This window comes from Rhipicephalus microplus, chromosome X (assembly GCF_043290135.1).
Source record: "Rhipicephalus microplus isolate Deutch F79 chromosome X, USDA_Rmic, whole genome shotgun sequence".
Lineage (NCBI taxonomy): Eukaryota > Metazoa > Arthropoda > Arachnida > Ixodida > Ixodidae > Rhipicephalus > Rhipicephalus microplus.
In genome coordinates, this window is record NC_134710.1 from 210,876,460 (window position 1) to 210,902,017 (window position 25,558).

A 25,558-nucleotide genomic window follows, 5' to 3' on the forward strand; every position below is an offset into this window, starting at 1 on the left:
GGGTCAGCAGCCGAGTACCTTAGCCACTAGACCACCGCGGCGGGGCCTAGGCTACAAATTAACGGAACTTTTTTCTTTTTATTCAAATTGCATCTTTCTTTAACCGAAGCCCGCTTTGTGCTCACAAGTAAATTAAACTACGTTCACAATGAACTCATGTCGTTCTACTAAAATACGATACTGCCACACAGAACCAATTATCCCTGGCTAATTCTGTGCTGAATGTCGCTTATACGGCTCTCGCCATAACATTGCGCATTGTTTGCAATCCAAAGTAAGCACACGCTGGCATTTCCTTCATGCATACTTCACTCCAGATCGCGCTTGAGCGCAGCAAGTAGTCTATTTGTTCAACATGATGAAGAAATGCATTTTGCAAACAGCGCAAGCGGCTTTACACAACATGTCGGAAGCGAACTTGCGAACAGCATCATGATGTGCTTGGACATATCACTATGCGCAATTTAAACATGTGTAGCCAAGCAGATATGAGCAGATGACTATGACTAGCTTGTAGGCAATTTGCTAACTGGTATGCTCCTCGCCGCCTGCCACCTCGCCTTCGCTCTTATCTAATGCTTATCCATGAAGGCATCGCCCCAACCACACGGAAGTCGTTATCATTGATAGACTAGTCTCTGCCATTACTAAAAGGCGGAAGCCCTTTTTCGGGGCATTATGGTGTAGGCAAGTTGAGCGTCGCAGTGAACTTTTCGTCGCGTAAAACGCGACGAAAAGTTATTTCTCCTTCCATTTACAGCTTCTTGCGTTCGAAGGCGTTGCTTGGTTAATTGTTGGCGATTGTAGATTCCCCATGGACAAGCAAGGTATGTTCATGGTGAATTGGCGTCTGATATAGGAAAAAAAGTATTTTTTTCTTACATGACTTGCTCTAAGGTCGGCCAAAATGCTTACTGCTTAAAGCACCATTCGAAGGTACTCAAAACAAAGGATGAGTATAAAATTGCAAATAATCTTTTCATTTGTACTATGAAGTGCTGTTACCTATGAATAACGTTAGACCAGACTATAACAATGCTGGCCTAAACTTTTCATTAGGTGTGCATTGCCGCTTGCAACTTTTTTTTTTTTTTTTTTGTCTTTTCGCTAGAGACCCATGTAGATATATTCTGCAGCATTAGTGACCAATGCTTTGTTGGCGGCCCAAAGCCCTCTAGTAATGCTTGGTCTAGCAGCAAAAACTCCATGGAGTTCTACCAGCAAGCAGCAAGCCAGCCAAAACACAATAATGTCTCGTTCAGATCTTGCCAGTGTGACGGATCGGACCGAACAGGGGAACACTGTCCCTCTCAATTGCAGGTCACCAAAGCGAGACTACGTTATCTGCAAAAACTTTAGTAAACAAAAAAATTTTGTTCAGCCGTGCGTTTGGGTGCACTAATATGAAATTTCAACAATTTTCCCTTTTCAACGCAGTTCAGTGCAACTTTTGCACCACTGCCCATGCAACAGCTCTCCCCCCCAAGTACACACCATGAATTAAAGTCTTCTGTACAATGCAACTGCAAAATTCAATTTTGGGAGCTGGAAACACACATTTGTCACCATGTTTTTAGCACCACATACCATACGCCAGCAGCTGCGACACAAAGGATATTGGTAATTTGTTTCAGATCGAGGGAACAGGAAAGTAGACAAAAAGTAGTGAAACTGGTGCAAAAAGCTATGCCTGGTAACCTTGATTAGGAGTTTCTATAATACTAATCTCAAAATTGTCATAAAACTCAAGATTTTACAACTATATCCTTGCTGTAGGGCATGTTACAGGGCATGAGAAAATTATATATAATTATGTATGTTGGCAAGGAAACAAAAAAACAAACAAACAAAAAAAAAAGACGGGCACAACTTGCCTTTGCAATGTCCATTGATGAGAAGGTCAAGTGATATCCACGAATGCCTGTTCCATTAAATGTCCATGAGCGCGTGCTATTCAGTGGATATTGGTTAGGGAACATGGGAGACTTGAAAGAGTAGGCAACTCCTGGCATCAATTTTGGAGCAAAGCTTGAACCTGCAGGTTAAGAAATGTGCAGCCAAAAATGCAGTTTCAAAAATTACTAATAAAGCAGGGGCGGATCCAGCCACTCATTTAAGAGCGGTGGCCAAAGAGGGGGTCGTGACTGCCGTTTTTAGTAGTTACCATCATCACAAGAACCCCACCACAACACATAATGAATACTGTAAATTTGTGCTTACAGTGGTCTCGATCATTTATTTTAATCGGTGACAGATGGTGGAAGATTGAACAAATTGGGAGAAGGTGCTGGCATAGACTTTAAGGGAGGGGTGGGAAATGATTGCATTAGCGCCCCTTCCCCCTCTGGATCCGCCATTGCATTGAACACTTCCAAGAACAAGACTTAAAAAAGAAGGATAGAGGAGATCGTTAAAGATGGGTAAGACAGGGCAAAACAATCATTTGCATGTTGGAACAAGCGTTTTTTTTTTTTTTTGAGTCAGCCCATTTGCGTCAGCCCATTTTTTTTTTGTTCAATACGGGAGAAACTTTAAACAGTAGCAAGATGTGACTTTTGGCAGCATGCAAGTGATAATCTGTAAAATATTTTACGTTCTAATATTTAATATACTGGTATAAGCTGGTATAACAAGCTTTTAAACTTAAAAATGATGGATGAATCGACGAGAGGATAATATATTCATTTAACCCTGAAGTGGGGCTTCATGACAGTGCAGATTTCTTCTGAGTACGTGTTTTCATAGCTTTGCACCCCTTCACTGCAGTGAAATCACATTTACAAAGAATTATACGCGAGCTAATATACACTTATGCATTCATCTTGAATGCTTCAATATTCAATAACTTTTCAACAAATTAAATTTGAATAAAACCAAATTCAAATACCATAAATTGCACAAGCCTAATTTTGCTACATTTTTCAAGGGCCCTGAAACCCTTTTTCAGCATGACCAGAGAATGTTTCCACTCAGTAGTCGAGGCTCCTGAGAACACGTGAGTCAAATATAACATGGCACACAGTCAGGAATTAAGCATTAATACTCAAAGTCAGCCAAAATCACTTGTCCCTCTCTCAACAAACTATAAACTAAAATGATTGTGCCACAAAGCCAAGGTCCATGCCACTGGCTGATTTGAGAATCCATAGTTACAAGGCAGCCACATGCCCACACTAGTGATCGCCATATAAGTAAGCAGCATGTTTGAAGAGAAAAAAGGAGAAGAAAAAGCTCAAGGTCATGACATGTGCTGAATGAACTTAGCTTTTGGCCGGCTTGTCACCCCCTTTGTGTTCTTTCAGTGCACTCGATAATACAAAACTCGAGAGAAAGTCTTCAAATGAGCAATTACTACTTGCGACAGCTCATGCTTGACGGATTCTACATATTTTGGCAGCCGTCGATTCGTGAGGCAATAAAGTCATTTAATGAAGCCATTCATTAGTTATTTGGAAAAGTTTTGCAAGGTAACCCTTTGCAGCAAGCACGTGAAATGTTTTTGTGTCATACCGTAAAATGCCGCACAGCGCCCCCTTGTCCCCATATGGCGAAAGATAACTTGACCAGATTTGAGTGAGAGATGCTCACCCGGTCCTGGACCGAAATTTAAAATGGCGGCAAGAGAACGGCTTGAAGAAAAAAAAAAAGAGAAATGACCATCCATGTTTTTATGATATGCTTTATTTATAAAGCACTTCATAAACATTGGATATACATTCAGTGCACTAATTCTTTGTGGTTCTTTTTACACAAGCCATTGCTCATCTTGAAAAAGGTGTGGTCGCAGGGGAGGGGGCAGTTGCTCGGTCATTAGCATTTATCACAGATCTTCCAAAAAGGGAGAGGGGCGCTTGCCCAGCATTTTACGGCAGTCCACCGAAAACCATTGTTTTTTCTCACCCCCCTGAATACAGCCATCAGCATGCATTCCATCAAGTGAACTTAAAAAAAATTAAATTTGAGGATTCATGTCAAAATTTTTACATCCATGAGTGGTTATTAACTTCCTAATAGCGATTCGCGACCCAAAATTTAACTGAGGGGCGAATAACTATCTGTTTTATTTATATATATCACCAGTATCTAGCACGATTTAAAGTGGCCGGCAAGCCCGCCACTCTTTGCACTGGCAAAACTTTCTTGCGGTCATCTTCAGATCGCGCACCAGCTGACCACTACTCCAAAGAAAGGAGCAACGTGATGCTCAGCCGCTCTGCTAACATTTCTTCTGCTAGGCGCACACGTTCACTCATGTCTTGTCACAAGCATTGCCATTGCTGTCAAAAGTGTGGACTAGTATTGAATCCTTTTCATTTCGATCGACCCTTTGCGAAATAGCAATTAAAAAAAATGGACATCATTCCAAGTAGCAACAAGAATGAGTTTGGGGTGCACGCTTATGCCATGCTCGCTCGTGTGTCTCAATTAGCTATATTGGGGAGATTTGATGTACTCAACATTCTCCTTTCCTGCATTTATGAACGGCTTCGGAAGAGGCTGATCTGCCATTGACAGTGCGGTCAACTTGATCACCAGCGTTGAAGAGGAAAGAAGCCGACGCAGACTAGTGGCGGGCGGTATTCCTTGACATTAAGGGTGCCTACAATTATGTGCTGCATTATGCGATCCTTGACGCACTGGAAGATTTTGACAACGGTGGATGACTGTATGCTTGAATTTTAGCTACCTTAGTGACCGCACCATTTACATGACGACAAATAACGAAGACACCGATCGATATAAGGTTCATCGTGGTGTGCCCCGAGGGGGAGTTCTCGGCCCGATTTTATTCAATGTCACAATGATCGGCCTAGCAGCAGAACTTCCCAGCACGGTGAAGATCACTGAATACGCTAATGACATATGCATATGGACATCCAGAACTACTCGTCCGCAATTGCGAGCTCGACTACAGCGTGCAGTGATGATCACATACAAATATCGACGACGTCAGGGGCTCACTCTTTCAATCGACAAAAGCGCAGTGCTTGCATTCACATGCACGCATGTGTCGCAATACCCAATATTTATTAATGGGACAGCGATACCTGCTGTAACGCACCACAAGTTTCTTGGGGTAGTCGTTAAAAAGTACTGCTTTGCAAAGGGGGTTTGCAACACAGTACCTAAATCTAAATTGAAGAGCTTTGCTCTCGTTCTTCGCCACGTGGCAGGAGCAAGATGGGGCCCATCAGAATCATCGCTACTTCAATTGAACAGTGCTCTATTTGTGGAATACATACTATACAGCATGCCAGTGCTCTCCAATATGAGACCTACTTGTGTGAAGACGCTAAAGAGTGTTCAAGCTCAATGCTTACGAAGATGCCTGGGTTTACGCCGCTGTACTTCAACAAATGGGACAATTGCAGAGACTTGGGCTTGTCCCATCAGTGTATACATGCTCTGCGAGCCACTTAGAGTTCACCTTCGATTGCTGAGCCGACACAGACAGCACCCATTATCAGTACTACCCGCCACTCGCCCAGAGTGCGGTTTCTCAAGAGTGATACCGTGGCATGAGAATTATCTACCATTAAGGTTTTCCCCGCCGACTGTTCCTACAGTGCCTCCATGGGTCCTGCCTAAACCACCTGTTTGTCTTACGATACCTGGAATTACGAAGTCACTCGTTTCTTCAGTTAGCCTCAGACAATTGACCCTACATCACATTTATACATGACAGTGATTCTCTGCACGTGTACACCGACGGGTCCGCCACACTAAACACCTCTGCCGCAGCCTTTGTCATCCCAGACATGGATATTGCTTGACGATTCAAAGTGGACCATAAAACCACATCAACTGCCGCAGAGTTTGTCGCTATCCGGTAGGCAATAAAAGATTTACAGTTGAACCCCGCTACAACGAAAAATCCACGGTTCCCCGTCATCAGTCCATAGGAGTCAATGCATAAATATTGTCGCCACAACGAACACTTTTTTTTTTGGCGTCCCGCTTCAACGAAATTGCACGATGTGATTCCAGGCTCAGATATTTAACGCTATACAGTAAACCTAATCTTTAACATTTTTATGCAATTTCAGAAACTAAAAATATGTCGACGACGTCGACAACAGGCGTTGGCGCCACCAAAAACCACCGAAGTTCAACAAACATGGGCGCCGCCATTGCTCGATAACGATGGCAATGAGACTGCCCCAATTTTGTCACTGGCATAAGCATAGTAGTCTCATTGCCATCACTATCGAGCAATGTCGGCGTCCATACTTGCTGAACAGCGGTGGTTTCTAGTGGTGCAAAAGCGTGTTTTAGACTTCGTCGATGTATTTTCCAGTTCTGAAAATGCATCAAAATGTTAACGATTGAATTTACTGTATAGCCGCAGACGATCCGAAGCTGAAGCTCAGTTGCTCAGTTCATGGTTTTCTTCGCGCAGCTGCTAGGTGCATCTGCGGAACGATGCCTTTTCCAATTCTTGTGCTTATCATTTTGCTCGCCCTTGGCCAGTGTGCTAACTAATCAAAGCGGCTGTTCGTCCGCATTATCAACAAAATCAGCTAGCCGCGAGTGATGGATGATGAGAATGGCATAAAATAAGGCAAAAGTTACCGCTGCATGATACCCTGCTGTCATCTCGGCGTTTTGGTGGCGGATAGCTGCTGGTATTAACGTGTTAATGCAACTGTTTGGTTCGTTCATGAAAGGAGTTATAGTCATTGTTTCAGCGTGTTTTTCATCATGGCCTCGCTATGGATGGGTGAGAATCGCGTCGTGACATTGCTGGGATAGAATAAAAAGCAGCGCACACTTTTTGAATTTTGAGAATAAACGTTCTTTTGATTTGCTAGTTCAGATCGGCTATACCTTTTTTTTTATTTTACTACAACAATATTTTCACTTCGATGAAATTTTTGCTGCGCCCCTTGAGTTTCATTGTAGCGGGGTTATTTCCGGAGAGCAACCTCGAGCCTGGACGATTTTCTGTGATGCCAAACCTGTTTTGCAAACCATTAATTGCATCATGAAGCAAGGTCCGTATTACATCTTGGCAACAGAAACCGCAGAACTTATTCACGTTGCTTTAACAAATGGCCATCTTATCACTTTCCAGTGGATTCCCGCGCATTGGGGCATGATGGGAAATGAAGAGGCAGACGCTGAAGCTAAAAATGTTTTAAGCAGTGCCTCTGAAGTACGCATTGCATTTTCACGAGCTGACACGAACGCCCTGCTTCGCTGCGTGATGCGCAGCTACACACTTCAGCACTGGGCCAAACTGGAATGGCGACTCCGGCGACTTTACGAATGGGACCCGGAAATGAGTTTCTGCATGCCCCCTAAATTGAAAAGGCAACTCGTACGAAGTACGATCTACCACATTCGTCTTGGTGTGGCGTACACATGTTATGCACATATCATCGGTCGCAGTGACACCGGTCCTAACTGTGAACACTGTGATGTGCCAGAAACACCTGAGCACATATTTTGCGACTGCCCAGCATACGCACGTGAACGATAAACACCGATTTCTTCTATTGAATGATATCGCAGAAGGTCATTAACTGATGAGACTGTGTTGGGCCCTTGGCCAAACACGAACAGTGCAACTGTGGTCATAAGAGCGGTTATAACGTTTTCGGAAGCAACTGGACTATATGCGTGGCTATAAAATTTTTCTCAGCTAGAAAGAATTCTATATACTCACCTCTCTATCACACTATCGTCATCCATTAGTCTTTCCTTGCCCTTTTCCCCTCCCCCAGCGTAGAGTAGCAGGCTGGGGGAGGAGAAAGGCCAGCTCGGGTTGACCTTTCTGTAAATAAACCTGTTTCTCTCTCCACTCGGCATTTCAATATATACAAAGTAGCCTATAGATTATCGGTATAGCGAATGCAGACCAGCAGAGAAATAGAATATGTTAGGTACTTACAATAACAATTCTCTGCTTGCTCTGTTTTTCTTTATGCCTCCAGATGGCCCCACCTGTCTGGCCTCACAGTTACAGTGGCAGTGAGCTGGTATTACGCAAGTGCAAATAACTCTACAGACTAACTAAAATTCACTATTAATGATGCCTGCGTGTCACTTGTTAATGGTAATATTTATTTATACTCTACTCCACTTTGGTAGCTTGGGGTGACGATGACATGTACCGTACGTGTAATGAAATACGTGTAATGAAATGACACACTCATCGTGCTTTTTCCGCATTTCCCCAACACAACTGCAGCTCGCAACAGTTCCCAAGCATGCTGACAGACAAGCACATGTCGAAATCATGCTCTTTCATTTGCCTATATTCTATTGGTGGTTTGCATCTTGTAATTTCGTGAAATCACTCAAAGCGGTGCGACATATATCAGAGTGAGAGCCTTTTCAGGCGTCAGCGCCATAATATGAACACTCGGATGGTCAGCATCATTGCTACTAGCGAATCATCACTCAGGATGGTGTGCACCCCACCGAACACGTACCAGTAGTGTCAATGTAACAGGGTGCATGAAAGCCTTTTCCAGCTTTCACACGCTTGTTATGCTTAAAATAAAATGACTTCTAGGTGACGGATACCATTGAAACTTGGCCGAAAATAGTTACGCATACTGAGAAATCGAATGAAGGACACATCTCTGGCTTCATGTTTTCTCTCAGTGCCCCTTTAATGAAAGTCAGCAGATAATGAAGCCAAGGAAGGTATAGAGGACATTAACTGTGCCGTTTTAAGTATTGTAGTGAAGGAAAGACGACGAATCACGTGAGCAAGCAAGCAGGCACTAGCATCAATAGCAGCACCAGACTTGAACTCGCGCTTGCCCAGATTTTGGCTTCTTGACGTCGCCGCTCTTCGACGCTCGTCTATTGAGGTTCCCTGATGTCCAGTGTCAAACGTTACATTTGGTGGAGGCACGTGGATTCCCAGTACCAACCTGGACCTTCGCTCCTGGAAGTTCCCCCCGCTTTGCGACCTCATTGTCACCATGGCCAACAAGACCCTTTTCCAGCGTGAACCCTCCACAGCCCACATCATCTGTATATATAGCCAGCGAGAGCCGCCCATTGTCACTGGCTTCGGAAAATTTGATGTGGATGATTGGCTGTCGAAATATGAGCGCACCAGTACCAGTAACAAGTGGGACAACCAAATGAAGCTTGGGTACGTTCAGGTTTACCTTACGGATGTAGCTCAACTGTGGTACAACAACCACGAGAGCGACCTTCCCACTTGGTCTGTCTTCAAGACTTCTAACACAGACGTCGTCGGTCGGCCATCGGCTCGCGAGCTTCGGGCCAACGCCTCCTCTATTTTATCAATGACAGCCAGATGCGCCCGATTCAGCTGTTCACCACCTTCTCCTCTAGCTCATTCCTGCTCTTGCCCATCGCCTAGCCTTTGTGTGTGCTTTGCGGCAAAGGCAAAGAAAGCCCCTCATACAGTGCCTCATGGCCGCTGTTGGCAGAAGCATTTTTTTGATGAGTTGTACCAATATGCGCTGGGCGGCGCTTTGAAACCCTTTTGATTATCATGCTGGGCTGTCCGGCTGGGTGTTGATGAGACGGGACATTTGCTGCCAGCGCTTCTCCTTCCGCTTGCAGCGACATGGCGCAACGTGCGCTGCCGATGGACACTTGCACTTTGCGCTGTCTTCGGCAGTGCAACAACGCACTGCCGAAGACAGCGTTGCTGAATGTGTCTGCTTTACAAAAAAAAAAAAAAAAAAAAATAAAGTGAACGGGTGTCGTGTGGCACTGACTTGACATGCCAATTCGGCATGCCAAAATGACGTTGCAGTTGTTCACCATAAAATCAAAGGTCAGTAATAAATGAGAGTTTATAGTTCGTTATTGCAGAAATAGCTTGTTTTGAAGTATCTTTTGCACAGGTTGCAATACATGCTATCAGCATCCTTAACGCCACAAAGATTGGGTGCCAGAACCATTAAGTGACTAAGCCACCTGAATTTTGATCCCCCAGTGTAGCCTAGTGAACCGGAAATCTTTCATGTTAACCTACCTGCCTGCCTTGTCCTGGCCTGGCCTGGCCTGGCCTGCCTTGCCTTGCCCTGCACTGCCCTGCCCGCCCGCCTGCCCGCTTGTCTTTTTTATCGCCCAGTCCGAGCCCACACTTCTTGTCCGAAGCTGACTGCTCGTCTCAGCGACGCCGATGCGCGTTCGATGTGGCGCACACGTACGCCTCTCGCGCTGCTGCATGACATGGACCGCGTTAGCAGGGCTCACCAATGACTGCCTCTTGGAAAGCTATGTCCTTGCTCTGCCAGTCATAAAACTGAACACATTCTCACCCATCCCTAAAAAAGAAAGAAATTCTGCCTATGCCCCCAGTCAGCGGTGCCATCCTTTCGGCAGTCTGGGAAAGTCACAATCTATAAACTCATAAAAAGCAAAGGAACGATTAGAAAAAAGCGCGCGCGATATAACCAATACCATTTTGCTGCTCAAGCGAAGACAGCTTCTCTGCTATTTGGACCAAACGAACTACACGCACTAAATGATGTTCGTCAGCAAGGCCCCTGAAAACACCAATGTATGGCGCATGATACGTCTAGCGATTAACAACCATCAGTGGCACGACCACTGCAAAATGCGAGTAAAGTGCCGCGTAGCGCATACAGAGAGAGCTACCAAAGAAGAAGAGCAAAGGAGAAAATCTGACAGACGCACCATATAATAGGAGGGAAAGAACAGCTTCTACCGCGTCTCCAGGCAATGACAGGGACGCTTCCTAAGACGAGTGCATGACGCAACACGTGACCCTGCCCCTCAAGTAGCGTCACACAACGACAACTCCTTGAACCAAGGGGGACCAACGGCGCCCACCCAGACATGAGCGTTTGCACTGGCATTGATTAAATAAAGGAGGCGCTGTTCGGGCAGAGCAGCACTTGCGTAAACAGGTGCAGCTCCCCGATGAGAACTTCACAGTCTACATTGAAGATGCACTAAACCACTGCACCAGTGTCAACTCCACCATGACCGAAGAGGAGAAAATCAAGCATATCCCCAAGGGCATCAAGGACGATGCTTTTTAGATGCTGCTAGCAAGGAACCTCACCAGCATTCTAGCACTGGTGTCCTTGTGTCAGAGTTTCGATGAGTTGCATCAGCAATGCTCGATCGCACACCAAGCCCTCACAACGACCGACACAATATTTGGCTTGCAGCTTACCGCTCATAATGCTGGCCAGCAGCCCCTGCTTTCCACCATCAAGGGCTTCATTCGTGAGGAGGTAGCGCGTCAGCTTTTATTGCGCCCTCACACGAACACGCTGTGACCGACTTTGACTCCTGACATTTAGCATGTAATTCAAAACCAAACAGTGGAGGAGCTACCTTCCATGCCCCAGCAACCACCCATCTTTACACCGCTTACTTACGCTGTCATCATCTCTCGGCCCTCTGTGCAGCTTCCACCCTATGCCCCCGTCTCTACTCCACTTGCTTCCACTGCCATCATCTCACGGCACCCTCAGCAGCCTTCACCTTATGCCCGCCCTGCGATGCCGACCCCTGTCTCACCACCAACCCACGAATTCTGCAGCGCTGCATCACTACACCCGGCCTTCGCCTCCGCTATTATGCTGCCCAGACGTGTGGTGAACGCCAGAACAGACCGATCTGATTCACTTGTGGTGTCACTGGCCACTGCCGCCACTACCTACCTTTTTTTTCAATCCGATGACCATGCCCGTTCCCTCGCCGACAAGCACACCACCAACTCCTACCTCGGGTAACCGCCCATACTTCTCTCGTGGCCGCTCATCATCTCCTCAACGACACTCTCTATCCCCTATGCGTCGCCACTCTGCTACAGAGGAGGGAAATTGATTGCAGCAGCTCCAGTGGCAAGAGCTGCATGCAAGTGGGACTGCCCAAGGCCTCCATGTGCTTTGCTGCGCAATGTTACCGACGTCGATGTTGAAGGAACTGCCACCATAGCGCTTAATAACACAGGAGCCGCTGTTCCAGTCATCTCTAAGACACTGTGCTGCGAGCTAAAGAAACTGATGGAGTCGCTGTCAGGCCTAATGCTCCGTACTGCAAGCAACCAGCGTATTGCACCGTCAGCTGTGTGCACGGCACTTATTACCATTCAACATGCACTTTACATGATTGAGTTTTTCGTGCTACGGTCCTGCTCCCACGACATTATTCTCAGGTGGGACTTCTTCTTGAGCTATAGCGCCACCATCGACTGCTCTCGTGCAGAAGTCGCTCTTATGCCGTTACAGGCCTTGTTTCCGAGCATCCTCCTCACAAACTTGTCGCTGAGGACACAGATATTCCCTTGTCGCCCTAATGTGTGTACGACTCCGCTAGATGGGGCAGCACTCTTCGCTCTATTGGAAGTCTTTCTCCATCGCCGCGGCTTACAACTGCCCTTTGCAGTACTCTCTCTAGAATCTGGCGCGTCGATAATGCTCATTGCCAACTCGCTTATGTCTGCCGTGACATTGCTTCGAGGGGAATCTGTGGAGAATCTACGAGGCATCGATTTCTTGAGCTCCCTGGACATTTCTGAGGATGAACCTTACTTTCAGCTGAACGTTATGACGTCTCCTGTTCCGACGTCTTTAGCCCGACATAATTTGCGCCCTTTTTATTGCCGACGACCAACCACCATCGTATTGCAGTGAACTACTCCCCTTTCTGCGTGACTTCCGCTTTTCTTTCGACTGCGCCTAGCCAAACTTGGGCCGCACGAAGAGAGTTACTCACCACATTGATACCAGTTCTCAGGCTCCATTACACCAACGACCCTATCGAGTTTACGCAGCGGAACACAAGATTATTAATGAACAAGTAAACTACATGCTTCAACGCAATGTTATTCAGTCGTACCAAAGCCCCTGGTCCTCTCCTGTTGTCCTTGTATGCAAGAAAGATGAATTAATAATTCTGTGTCAACTATCACAGCCTCAATAAGGTAACTTGAAAGGATGTGTACTCGCTGCCGCGCATTGATAATGCTCTCGACTGCTTACAAGAAGCAGAATATTTATCGTCCCTAGATTCACGCTCGGGGTATTGGCAAGTGCCGGTGGCTGACATCGATTGGGTGAAGACAGCTTTTGTCACGCCTCATGGACTCTACGAGTTTAACGTCATGCCGATCGGATTGTGAAACACCCCAGCTACATTTGAACGGATGATGGACAATGTCCTTCGCGGTTAAAAGTGGAACACCTGCCTTTGCTACCTTGACGACATCATAGTTTTTTCTAGGGATTGTCCGCCTTCAAAAGCGACATCGTAGTTTTTTTTAGGGATTGTCCGCCTTCAAAAGATTCTGACGCGCCTCAGCTTAGCTGGTCTCCAACTCAGCATAAACAAGTGTCATTTTGCGGCACGCCAGTTGACGATACTGGGTCACGCCGTCTACAAAAAAGACATTCTGCCAGACCAAGCGAAACTCCAGGCAGTGGCCGAATTCCCCAAGCCCACTTGCATAAGATGCTTCGAAGTTTCATTAGGCTGTGTTCCTACTTTTGCCAATTCATGCGTGACTTCGCTTTAATCATTGCCCCTCTTATCAACCTTCTGACAGCCTCTAACGACCTGTCTGCTTGGCGACGAGAGTGTGACACATCCTTCGAGACGCTACAGCACTTAATAACATTGCCTTCGATACTGCGACACTTTGATCCAGACGTGCCCAGTGTCGACCTTGGTGCCATATTGGCTAAAAAAAACCAGGCTATGAAAAATACGTCATCGCTTACGCAAGTCAAACTCTGAAGAAAGCGGAGTGCATTTATTCTGTCACGAAGAAAGAATGTCTTGCCATAGTTTAGGTTTTGCCTAAGTTTCGTCTGTACCTTTATGGCCGCCCTTTCGACATCATGACGGATCACCATGCTCTGTGTTGGCTCTCGTCGCTGAAAGATCCGTCTGGACGACTCGATTACTGGGCACTTTGACGTGGACGCTCTTTCCCTTTCACCTCTAGCATCCGCCACGGCTTCACCGTTAGTTTCCTTGTCGCTAGTCGACGTTACTGATATGTCAGTGGAGCAACACAAGGATACGGGGTTTTACACCTGCTCGATTTTCTGGCGGATCCATCAGCTTATCCTGCCTCCAGAACTCTACATCGTCAAGCGCCCCATTTTGCTACTCGAGATGGTCTCCTGTATCGGCAGAATTACTCATCTGATGGCCGGAGGTGGCTGCTTGTGGTACGTGGCCACATGAGCATGCAAATGTGTGCTACTTTCTACAATAACCTGCAAAGCGCCCCCGCTGGCATTCTCAAGACCTACAACTGCTTGCATCTGAGAATTGGCGTGGAAGGTATATGTGTGCAAGTACATTCATGCTTGTAATGCCTGTCAGCGACAAAAAGCTCCCCCTCAACGAGCCACCAGTACACTTCAACCTCTCCCGTGTCTGGCGCGTCCATTTGAGCGTGTTGGCATTCATTTATACAGCCCGCTTCCATTGACCACTTCTGAGAACTGATGGATCATCGTCGGCATAGACCACCTTACGCGTTTTGCGGAAACTGCGGCTTTGCCCACAATAACAGCCAGAAAAGCGGCGTTTTTCATCCTGCGCAACTTCGTCCTGCGCCACGGCGCTCCCCACGAACTTCTGACCAACAGAGGACGTGTTTTCTTATTCGAAGCCATCAAAGTACTGCTTGTTCAGTGTAACATCGTTCAGCACAAAACGACCACTTATCATCCGCAAACTAATGGCCTAACCGAACCATTTAACAGCACTCTCGGTGATATGCTGACGATATACACCGCATCTCACCAGGCAAACTGGGATTCCATCCTTCATTTTGTCACATATGCGTACAACACTGCAACACAAGTGACTACGAGATTCTCACCGTTCTTTCTTCTACGAAGAAGCAAGCCATCATGCATGGCTCGCGTTCGTACACCATGCTTCCTTACACACCTGACGCCAGTGAATACAGTCCGATTTCCGACATCGCCAGCTACGCTGCAGACTGTCGACAGTTGGCCCGTTTCTTTAAGAGCGAAGACCAAGGTCGCCAGAAGCTCAAGCGTGACTACGATTGACGCCATGGTACATTCAAGATGGGTGCTCTTGTTTGGCTCTGGGTTCCGAATACTCTTGGCCTGTCCTCCAGGTTATTGGTCCAGATTCTCCAAGTTATTGGTCCAGCGGCCTCTACCAGATTCTTGCTCGGACTTCGAGGTTAAGCCCTCGATACCATCTGACGACTTGCATATTCTCAGCTGAGAAATTGTCCACGTATCTCGCATTAAGTCCTATTATGACCCGGCTATACTACCAACACCGCAAGTTGCCAGGATGATTCCTCTGTTTCCGGAGGGCCAATGTAGTGGAGGAAAGACGACTAGGAATCATGTGAGCAAGCAAGCAAGCACCAGTGTCAGCAGCAGCACCAGACTCGAACACGTGCTTGCCTGCATTTTGGCTGCTTGATGCCCGCGGCTCTTCGACCATCTACCTTTAATGTTTATTTAGATTCCCTGATGTGCAGCGTCAATAAACGAGACAGTAGTAATTGTGATATCTATATGAAGAAAGTAAAGTGGATGAAAAGACAGCTTTCTGTCTGCAAGGACTGCAACTTTCAGATAACAGACATGATGCTCTATCAATTTAATTTTGACTGCAATCATCTTATTGTCCAGTTTATCGGGTATTTATGTGCATGCAAACCTAGGAATGTTAGACAGTGCCGCTTGTAGCCATCACAGTGGCTAGGAGACAGTCTTTTTTTGCCATCTGGCATTACGTAACATGCAATTTATTATTATTATTATTATTATTATTATTTTCTAACATTGCACGTGATTTTTAAATTTTTTTCTAGCGAGTGGATAGGGGATCGATAAGCCCTCACATACTACCTGAAGCTGTCAATTTAGCCAGGATGAGACCCTTGATATGAATGAATGAAAGAAAAGAATTTTGAGAGCTCCCTTCCTCATTTGACATGACCTTAATGAAAACCAGCAAACAATGAAGCCAAGGAAAGTTAAATAGACAAGGCTGTTTGTTGACATAGCCTGTAGTCTTGGTTACCCGAACCCTTTGTAGCTGGAATTACTTGCGTTACGGGAAGGAGCTGTTGACATGTGCACGGTATGACTGTGTGGTTAGTACCAGAGCTAGGCTTCTGCATCAGACGGGCGTAAAGTGGACCCCTTCAAGGTTCACCATGAAATAGGAGCAATATACACAAAGACTAGGAAAGAATACATGGCGGAATGCTCTGTCCTGTGTTCTATCCAAGTATTCATGCATATTGCACTTGTTTTATCATGCGTAAAAAATTTACCTTTCTATGTACTAATGAATTGGCAAGCTCAAGATTAAATACCCATTTATGGCTACTACGCTGCTGAACCTTATACAATTTCGAACTTTGAAAACAACAATTATAATATCATCATATGCTAATTAGTTTAAAGTAATGAAGCATTCTCATTGTTGCCATTGTCCCTTGAAGTCACATTATAACCAATATCTTCAGAATCTCATCGTTTGATGAATTTCTACAATAAAGGATAAGCATGGGCTTTTTGTGTTGGTATGCCAGGTCAGAGAATGAGAAATGCAAGCAACAGTGATAGGCATTGTCCCACGGAGCCATAAAAACAAAACAAACAAACAAAAAGAAAACCTTTCATTTAGCTTCCAGGATATTGTGCTGCTGAGGCTAAAGGAGTACTGGCACAAAACTTTTGAAGGTGGGGCAACTTGTGAGATAACTCCAAGTGGACACACATCTATCATCTACGAAATATCAACAGATAAGATAACCTAGAACATATACAAAATCAATTTTAAAGTGCGTGTCGTGTCACTGCCCACAAAATGCACATTTGGTTTTCTGGTGGAAAAGAACACCTAAATACACACACAATGCTGTGCATGTGTTTGCATGTTGTGCTCTGTCTGCATCTAGTTACGCTGTTTAAACATAGCATGATAAACCAACTGGCTTGCCAACACACTGGGTTGATTTCACATGTGCTTCCACAGCTGATTTTGAGTGTTGTGGTGGCGACGTTTGATAATGGCAACACGTGGCCCCCTACTGAACGCCTGACTTGGCGAAGAAAGTTGAAAGTCTTGGAAGAAGTAGATCAGAAAGGCACTGCCAAGCAAGACATTGTACGAAAGTATGGTATTAAACAGGAAGGCACCGCCAAGCAAGACATCGCACGAAAGTATGCCATTTAGCCTGACTCACTCTCAATTTTCATCAAGTGCAAACAGCTGAAAACTCGATGGTAGCTTTGGGGCCATTCTTAGCGACGGCCGTTTTAAAAAATTCGTTGCCATGAACAGCAACGTTGATACATGCAATTCACAAACGAAAAAAAAAATTGTGCAGATAGTTCGTCTAGTCGACGACGACATAGAAACGAAGTGCCACCAAGGACTACCCATGTTGCTGCGGGACTTGCTCTTGCGCTAGTGATTTCGGGTTTTTTTTTTTTAAGAAGACAAGGTAGTGCTTGGAAAACTTGTTAGCTGCAGCCAGGTTTGGCTAGAGAAGATGACAGACTATTTTCTTAGAGAACTGTAAGGTTTAAACCAATTAAAGTACTGCAGGTTCTTGTGCATTTCGATTAATTGGAAGCTTATTTAATTCGAAGTTTTTTGCGGATCTCGTGAACTTCATAATAACGGGAGTCAACTGTACATTTCAATCACGTGTAAATGACAAGGCTCTCAGACTACAATGGCATTTTGTATCTGACAGGGAGATCACAGAACTTGAAATACCTACTTGCAAACTTGCATGGGTATGAGAGAACAGATGTGCGTTATCGTGCTATGAGGCACAGCATGCATCTGAACTTCCACTTGTAGCTACAAAAGTAGTTCTGTTTGCTAGGATTAGCTTCCTTGAGGTTGTAATATGCATAAAATAAAGTGCAGAGGCCTACATGACATGAAGACAGTCATTTTAAAGAAGAGATACGACACACAGTTTACTTGTATGTACTAATCTGCAGTTATGCCAGCATCAAGCTCTAGTATCAAGGTTACAATAGAAAGGGGTACAACATAGCAGTTTATCTGAACTATCAGTGGAAATTTAAAATTACCATTTCTACATAACCGTAAAGCCATTGGTTTTGTGGTCCCTTCAAATTACATCAAAATTCCATGACATGTCATGAGCAGTCAACATTCCATTTAAGCATTAGTGGTTGTGGACAAATTGCATACTTAAATCTTAGCCAATGCTCGACTTCTTTAAATTATTCAAAGAAAGGTATCAGGACATATTCCAATAAGTAAGACAGCTCTCAGTAGTCAACTGAACTATTCTATGGTAGAATGAAAGGCCTCATAAAGATATCCTTGACAGATGGACCTAATGCTTTCCATGTCACATTCTTGTTTGCTTTTTCAGTTCTTGGTTTGTACCAAGCTCACCCAGTGATCAGTGGTCACACATGGCTAAACCCTCCTCTACTCTGTAATGAAGAAGAGTTAGTAAGGCTGAGCTCCTCGACTCTCTAATGAGCAAGGAGAGCTTCAGAGCGGAGGCTTAAGACTAAGATCCCCAATAAATACAAGTTCAATAATCCCGAAGTGTAACAATAGTCTCATCATATCAGCAAAGATTCTTGCAAGAATAATCCACGCATGTATGGTGACTGCAACAGGCTAACCAGTGTCACCCAGGTAGCAAAGGTTTCAGGCCGAATTTGTTGTCGGCCTACAGAATAGCCTTCACCAGCACATGCGACTCAACTCTTCGCGGAAGAAGCAGTTTCCACAGAAAAAAAAAAAAAAAAAAACCTTGGGTGCACTAGCGGCCTCTGCTATATTGCTTGCTAGGTGAGAGTTGGCCATAATCATGTGTAAAGCTATGAGGTAGAAAACAACACTCCTATGCTCATAAGGCTCAACTCATTGTATTGCAATATATGCCAAGAATAAATTCACTCCTACTTATCTCGCTAGCTTATATTCTCCGATAAAGCAAACAAAACTCACTAGAACACTTTTTTTAAGACTATCATTATTACTGTTCTAGGCTCAATAGACATCCTAGTATTCTCACTCTAAACAACACTGCAATCAAGTCAACTTGTACTAAACAATTTTATAGATGTGGTCTTCTTTTCTCGCATTTTCAAAACTAAGCTTTCGCAGAGTTCTACAGTACTTCCTTAATCAATATGATCAGTACTGGCAAAGCAAACTTGAATTAACAAGTCCAGCCACTATGATTTCATTATTGCAGAGCAAATTAAAAGTACTCACCAATGACACCAGACAGTGAGCCAGAAGCAACTGTCCTATTTGCCTGAACACACTTGTTGCGTGTGATTATCACATAAGCACCATCAATGGAGCTCATTTCTACAGGTTCCAAGGCAGAAAATGAAGCATTTAGAAGAAGCACTGGCTTGTGTGGCTGAGATAAGGAACTTATTGAAACAGTGTCATCTTTGTCAAGGTCCAGATGGTTAAGCGTCAGGGTAAACTTTTCCTTGTATTCTGGGGGAAAAAAAAAGGAGGATTGCATGAATTGATGAGTAAAATAATATGGAATCACAACAGCTAGGATTATAAGAGTATTTGTAACAAACTTTCACGAAAAGTAAACTAGTGAGTTAACCCCGATCATTTAAAGAAGGGGTAAACCAATTCCGGCTTATTTTTTCTCTATACACCTCCCAAGGAGTCTCTTCAATTTGTGCCAAAAGCTGTGGCGACCCCCTTTTGCAAATATTACAGCGCTGTGTATTACGCAGACCCTCCATTTTGAAAAACAAATCTTGCACCCCTTCCATGTGCCTGACCAGTCACTTTCGCTGAAATGGTGATGAAATCATGTCCCTAGCACCGATTTTGTGGATTGGTCCTTAGCACTATGCAATGGGGCATTGCTCTGCGGTGATGAAGCTATGGCCAACTTAACTAGGCTTTGGCTGTGCAGTAAGCATTTTCATTTTCCCATGCTGCCCTCAGCTCTTTTGGGAGAGTGGAGACTACCGAGACAAGCAGTATTACAAGAACGAAAGCTTCCGAGATCAAGAGGCGTCTTGCAACTTTGATGATAGAGGAAAGATGCATGCGTCCTGGTATATTTGTTTACTTCACCACCCCTCTCCCTGTGTTGCTCTGACAGAAGCAAAACGTAGGAAAAGCCTTGCTTGGACGTTCTGTGCATGCTGATGATGTAATTGCAAACGTCGTGTTTAGTTGCTAAGTTGGACGTAGTAACAAATGAGCGCTACACCTACCTGTCAAGAATGACAAGATGAAGATTAGGTTAATTTGGTTTATGGCGCAAAAGCAGCTAAGGCTATGCTGCGCCAGACACAAGACTTTCAGGAATGGACGCTAAAAAGATGAGATTTTAAAGCTTATTTAACAGGTTACTTTCTTTCAGAAAGTTTAGCAAGTCAGGCAGAGGTACTAGAGGGTCATCTCCTAGGAACAAAGCAGGGTGTAAAGGTACGTGTTGTTTGTATAGCTTGCTGAAATATTTTTGTCTCTGTGTTTCAATGGTAGGACATGTGATTAGGATGTGCATAAGTGTTAACGCTTCTTGGCATTTTTCACACGTTGGTTGTTCTTCCTTTGCGAGTAAGAAGTTGTGTGTCAAGTGTGTGTGTCCAATGCGAAGTCGGCATAATACAACTTCAATAAACCGTTGCTGGTGACGGCAGGTCTTCCATTCCCCGAGTGTGGGTTTCACCAGGTGGAGCTTATTGTTCGTGCAGGTGTCCCATTGCTTTTGCCATTTTGCTAGTAGGGCCAGGCGAATTGTTCTCTGGATATCTTTAAGGGGAATTTTTACTTTTGTTACTGTTTTATGGGCTGCCTGGGAAGCATACTTATCTGCTTTTTCGTTTCCAGGTATCCCAACATGACTTGGGACCCAGCAGAAACGGATGCAGGTTGCCTGGCTGTTTAGAATGTTTACCATGTTTAGAATGTCGCCTACTATAGGCTCACATTCGGATTTTATATGTAGTGCTTTTAGTGTGCTTAGTGAGTCGGTGTATATGATTGCTTTCTTGTATTTTTCAGCGATGATTTTCCGAACTGCTTCACTCAAGGCATAAGCTTCAGCTGAAAAAATGGAAAAACTACGAGGTACTTTCACAGAAATTGCGCTTTTCGTCGTCACAATCCCAATACCCACGTGGTCCTCCGTTTTTGAGTCATCTGTGTAAAATTCTTCGTAATCCCTATATTCGTGCTGAAGTGTATAAAATTCTTGGATTATGTGTTCTGGTGGGGTGCTTCTTTTGTTGAAACGGCTCAGTGAAAATTCGCATAGCTGTGACAGGTCAAACCATGGCGGCAGTCTTGGTGGTTTAATAGCGACATCTAGTGATTCAACAGGGATGGTATAAAAGCGGCAGTATTCCTCGAAACGTAGGACAAGTGGTTTGATTAGGTTCGGTTTGTTGAGATAGTGTGAGCGCGAGTCACATTTTGCGGCAATTTCATAGCAGATGTGTTCAGGTGACGACCTTATTCTTAAAACATATGACAAGGTTAGTAATGCTCTTCGATCACATAGAGGGGGCTCATTGCATTCTACGTATAGACTTTGCACAGGTGATGTTCTGTAAGCACCACTTGACAGACGGAGACCGAGGTTGTGTATAGGGTCAAGACGGCGGATGTATGAGTTTCGCGCCGAGCCGTAGACTATGCATCCGTAGTCTAAAATGCTGCGTACAAGGGATCGGTAAATACGTATAAGGCAGAATCGATCGGAACCCCAGTGTTTATGGGAGAGTACTTTGAGCACATTGAGTGCTCTGTTTGCCTTAGTTTTCAGTGCATTTATGTGTGGCAGAAAGTTTAGTTTTCGGTCGAATGTGATTCCTAGAAATTTGTGTTCTTGTTTTACCGGCATGTTGATGTTGTATAGTTTGAGCGCGGGTTCAGGGAACAGTCCTCTCTTTTGTGTAAAGAGAACAGCTGTGGTTTTTTGGGCTGAAAAGCGGAAACCATTTTGGTCGGCCCATTTCGTCAGCCGATTTATTGTAATTTGGAGTTGCCTTTCGCAGGATGATAGGCTGGAGGCTCGGCATGCAATTTGTAGATCATCAACATAGATGGAGTGTATGACTGTACGGGGTATAGCCCTGTTGATGGAGTTCATTTTTACTATAAACAGGGTGGTGCTCAAAACGCAGCCCTGTGGTACACCATTTTCTTGGACAAATGTTCGTGACAGTACCGTACCCAAACGTACTTGAAAAGTTCTATTCGATAAAAAATCGTGTAAGCAGTTCAGCATTCTTCCGCGAATCCCTAAGTTAGCTAGATCTCTGAGAATTCCGTATCTCCAAGTTGTGTCATATGCTTTCTCTAGGTCAAAGAAGACCGAGAGACAGAACTGTTTGTGTAGAAATGCTTGTCGTATTTCTTGTTCCAGCCTAACAATGTGATCAGTGGTGGAACAGCCCTTTTTGTATCCGCACTGGTGTGCGTCTATTAGGTGCTCCGATTCCAGAGTGAAGGTAAGTCTAATATTTATGATGCTTTCGTAAGTTTTTGCAAGGCAACTTGTTAATGCAATGGGCCTGTAGCTACTTGGGGTTGTTGGGGGTTTACCAGGTTTTAGGAATGGTATGACTATGGCTTTTTTCCAATCTTCAGGCATTATGCCAGAGTCCCATATTTTGTTGAAGAATTCGAGAAGTGCCCGTGCGGATGCTTGGGATAGGTGTGCCAACATTGCGTAGTGTATTTGGTCAGCCCCTGTTGCCGTTTTTTTACCGGCAGAGAGTACCCTGTTCAATTCGTACAGCGTAAGCGGAAGGTTATAACTTTCATTTGAGGTACTGCTAGTAGGCAATCTTTGTCTTTCTGCATTTTCTTTATATTTCAGGAATGTATTGGTGTAATTTGCTGAGCATGATACCTTATAAAAGCGTTCTCCTAATAGGTTGGCCTGGTCTTCTAGTGTTGATTGTGTGTCTGGACTTGTGAGCAGTGGTATTGTGTAGGAGGAGTACTCTCCTTTGAACTTCCTCACCTGGTCCCAGATGTGTTTAGATGTGACTGAACTGTTAATTGATGATATGTATTTTTGCCATGAATCCTTTTCTGCCTGTCTTCGAATAAATCGGGCTCTGGCTTTTGCCTGTTTGAAGTTGATGAGGTTGGTGTACGTGGGGTATCTTCGTAGAATTCCCCAGGCCTTATTTTGTAGTTTTTTGGCATCAGTACACTCGTTTGTCCACCAAGGGTTGAATTTCTTGCGTACGATGCCGGATGTTTGCGGTATTGCTTTTTCTGCTGCTAAGATTAACACTTTGACGAACTCTTCGTTTAGTTCCTCAACAGAAAGCTCCGATGAGAAAACTTCATCGAGCTTAGCGTTTTCTGTGAAAACTGGCCAGTTCGCGAGCTGTAGTTTCCACCGGCGTGGCCTGCTTGTTAGAGTTGGGTAAGATGGTATGAGTTTTATGATGCCGGGTCGATGATCACTACCATAAGACGTGTTGAGGACGTCCCATTTAAAATCATTAAAAATACACGATGAACACATGGCGAGATCTAAGCAACTAAAAGTGCGCGAGGTTGGTGAAAAGTAGGTAAAAGCACCGGAATTAAGAAGGCAGATGTCATTTGATAAAATGAAATCTTCCACGGCTTGCCCTCTTGCGTCAGTTTTGTCGCTACCCCAAAGGGTTGTAATCGATCAGGACGTCTTGAGGGGCTAGTTGGTTCATTCTATTCAGGTAAAAATTGCGCTGAAATAGAAAGGACACCACAAAGAAGGAACACTTAAACAGATTAGGTTCGATCTGTTTAAGTGTTCCTTCTTTGTGGTGTCCTTTCTATTTCAGCGCAATTTTTACCCAAAGGGTTGAATGAGCATTGAAATCCCCAACTAAGATAAATGGTTTTGGCAACTGTTCCACTAGATTTTCTAAGTTTTTGGTGGTGAAAAGGGTGTGAGGTGGGATATACAGTGAGCAGATGGTGATGGTCTTGTATGATAGGATGGTGACGGCTACAGCCTCGAAAGATGTGTTTATTTGGACATCTCGCGTAGGAGTGCTGCCCTGCACCACTATGGCTACTCCTCCTGAAAGACGGTTGCAATGTTCGCGGTCCTTTCGGGCAACTTTGAAGCCTTTTAGGAAGTGGCTGTGTTTTGTACCAAGATTTGTCTCTTGGAGGCAAAAAGCTACTGGTGAGAATTTGTTAATGATGTCCTTTATGTCACCTAAGTTATGAATTAAGCCTCTACAGTTCCAATGTACAATAAAAGCCATGGCAGAATAAAGTTAAGTAAATATACTTGTGGGGATTGATCGGTATAAAAGAAGATAGGTGACAATATTAAGAAATAGAACTAGAAAGAAATACGATAACCATTACGGTTATCGCTTACTTATTGTGGTTACAGGGACTTTGTCCTTGTCCTGTTTGGTACGCTCGAGAGAGCGCTTGTCCTTTGGTGTCGATGACACCGGAGTTTTGTGGTCGATCTCCATTGCCTTGTCTGAGGCGCTGGAAGATCGAGAGTGAGGCGCTGAGAAACGAATCTCAGGCCTTGGCACTCTATTGAGTTTAGGGCCCAGGGAGACCGGAGTCTGCGGGCCCTTTGATGTGCATGGAGCAGCTGGCGCTGCTTCTTTTACGGGGGCGGTTTGAGTCACCATAGAACCACTGGGTGTGGTAGCGGTTGACTCCTGAGGCCTTTGTGACGCTGCCCCCGACTGCGTCACATCGGCGTAACTTCTGTGGAACAGGTATGATAGCCGTGTTCGCGCTTCGCTGAATGATATTTTTTCTTTGACGGTCAGAGCGATCACTTCTTTTTCTTTTTTCCAACATGGGCATGACCGGGAATACGCTGGGTGTTCCCCGTCACAGTTAACACAGTGGGGTGAGGATGAGCAGTTTTCTGATTTGTGGTCGTTTGCGCTGCATTTTGCGCATGTTTCTTTGCCTCTGCAAGAGTGCGAGGCGTGTCCGAATCTCTGACATTTGAAACAGCGTCTGGGGTTGGGAATGTAGGGTCTGACATTTATTTTTAGGTACCCAGCCTTAAGAGAGGTGGGCATTTCACATGTTCCAAAGGTTAGTATTACGTGTTTGGTGGGTACTTCCTGATTATTGCGACGCATTACAATTCTTTGGACTTTGATGATGTTTTGGTCTTGGAAACCTTCGAGGAGCTCTTCGTCACAAAGGCCTAAGAAGCCTTCCTCAGAGATTACTCCCCTGCTGGTGTTTAGAGAGCGATGGACCGAAACGGTGACAGCTGTTTCTCCAATGCTGGTTAGTTGGGACAGCTTAGGCACTTGGTCTTTTTCGGTTAGCTCCAAAAGGAGGTCACCGCTTGACATTTTGGATGCTTTGTATGTGGGTCCTATTTTTTCTTTGAGGCACTTGGCCACCAAAAATGGGGATAATTTTCTTAGAGGTGTGCTGTCACTGTGGATAATGTGGTACTTCGCAAAAGTAAATTTAGTTTCTTTCGAGACGTGATAACTTGCTTCGGTGCGGCCTCTCTTGCGAGACCGATCAAGGTCGGCGGATGCTGGTAAAGCCATACAAGTATGAATGTGTTCGGTAACAGCGGCGACCACCCACCACGGAGCCCAAC

The 25,558-nt window shown here is 44.8% G+C and overlaps 1 protein-coding gene across 1 annotated transcript in view; it reads right to left on the bottom strand.

Moving 5' to 3' along the window:
• LOC119187713 (cubilin) overlaps window positions 1-25,558 on the bottom strand; it is a 174,414-nt gene that overhangs the window by 45,121 nt on the left and 103,735 nt on the right. The window contains exons 13-14 of the mRNA XM_075878533.1: window positions 19,222-19,458; window positions 1,875-2,035 (exon numbers count right to left, since the gene is read on the bottom strand). Of these exons, the coding sequence (XP_075734648.1) occupies window positions 1,875-2,035; window positions 19,222-19,458 (398 nt within the window). The remainder of the gene's footprint in view (window positions 1-1,874; window positions 2,036-19,221; window positions 19,459-25,558) is intronic.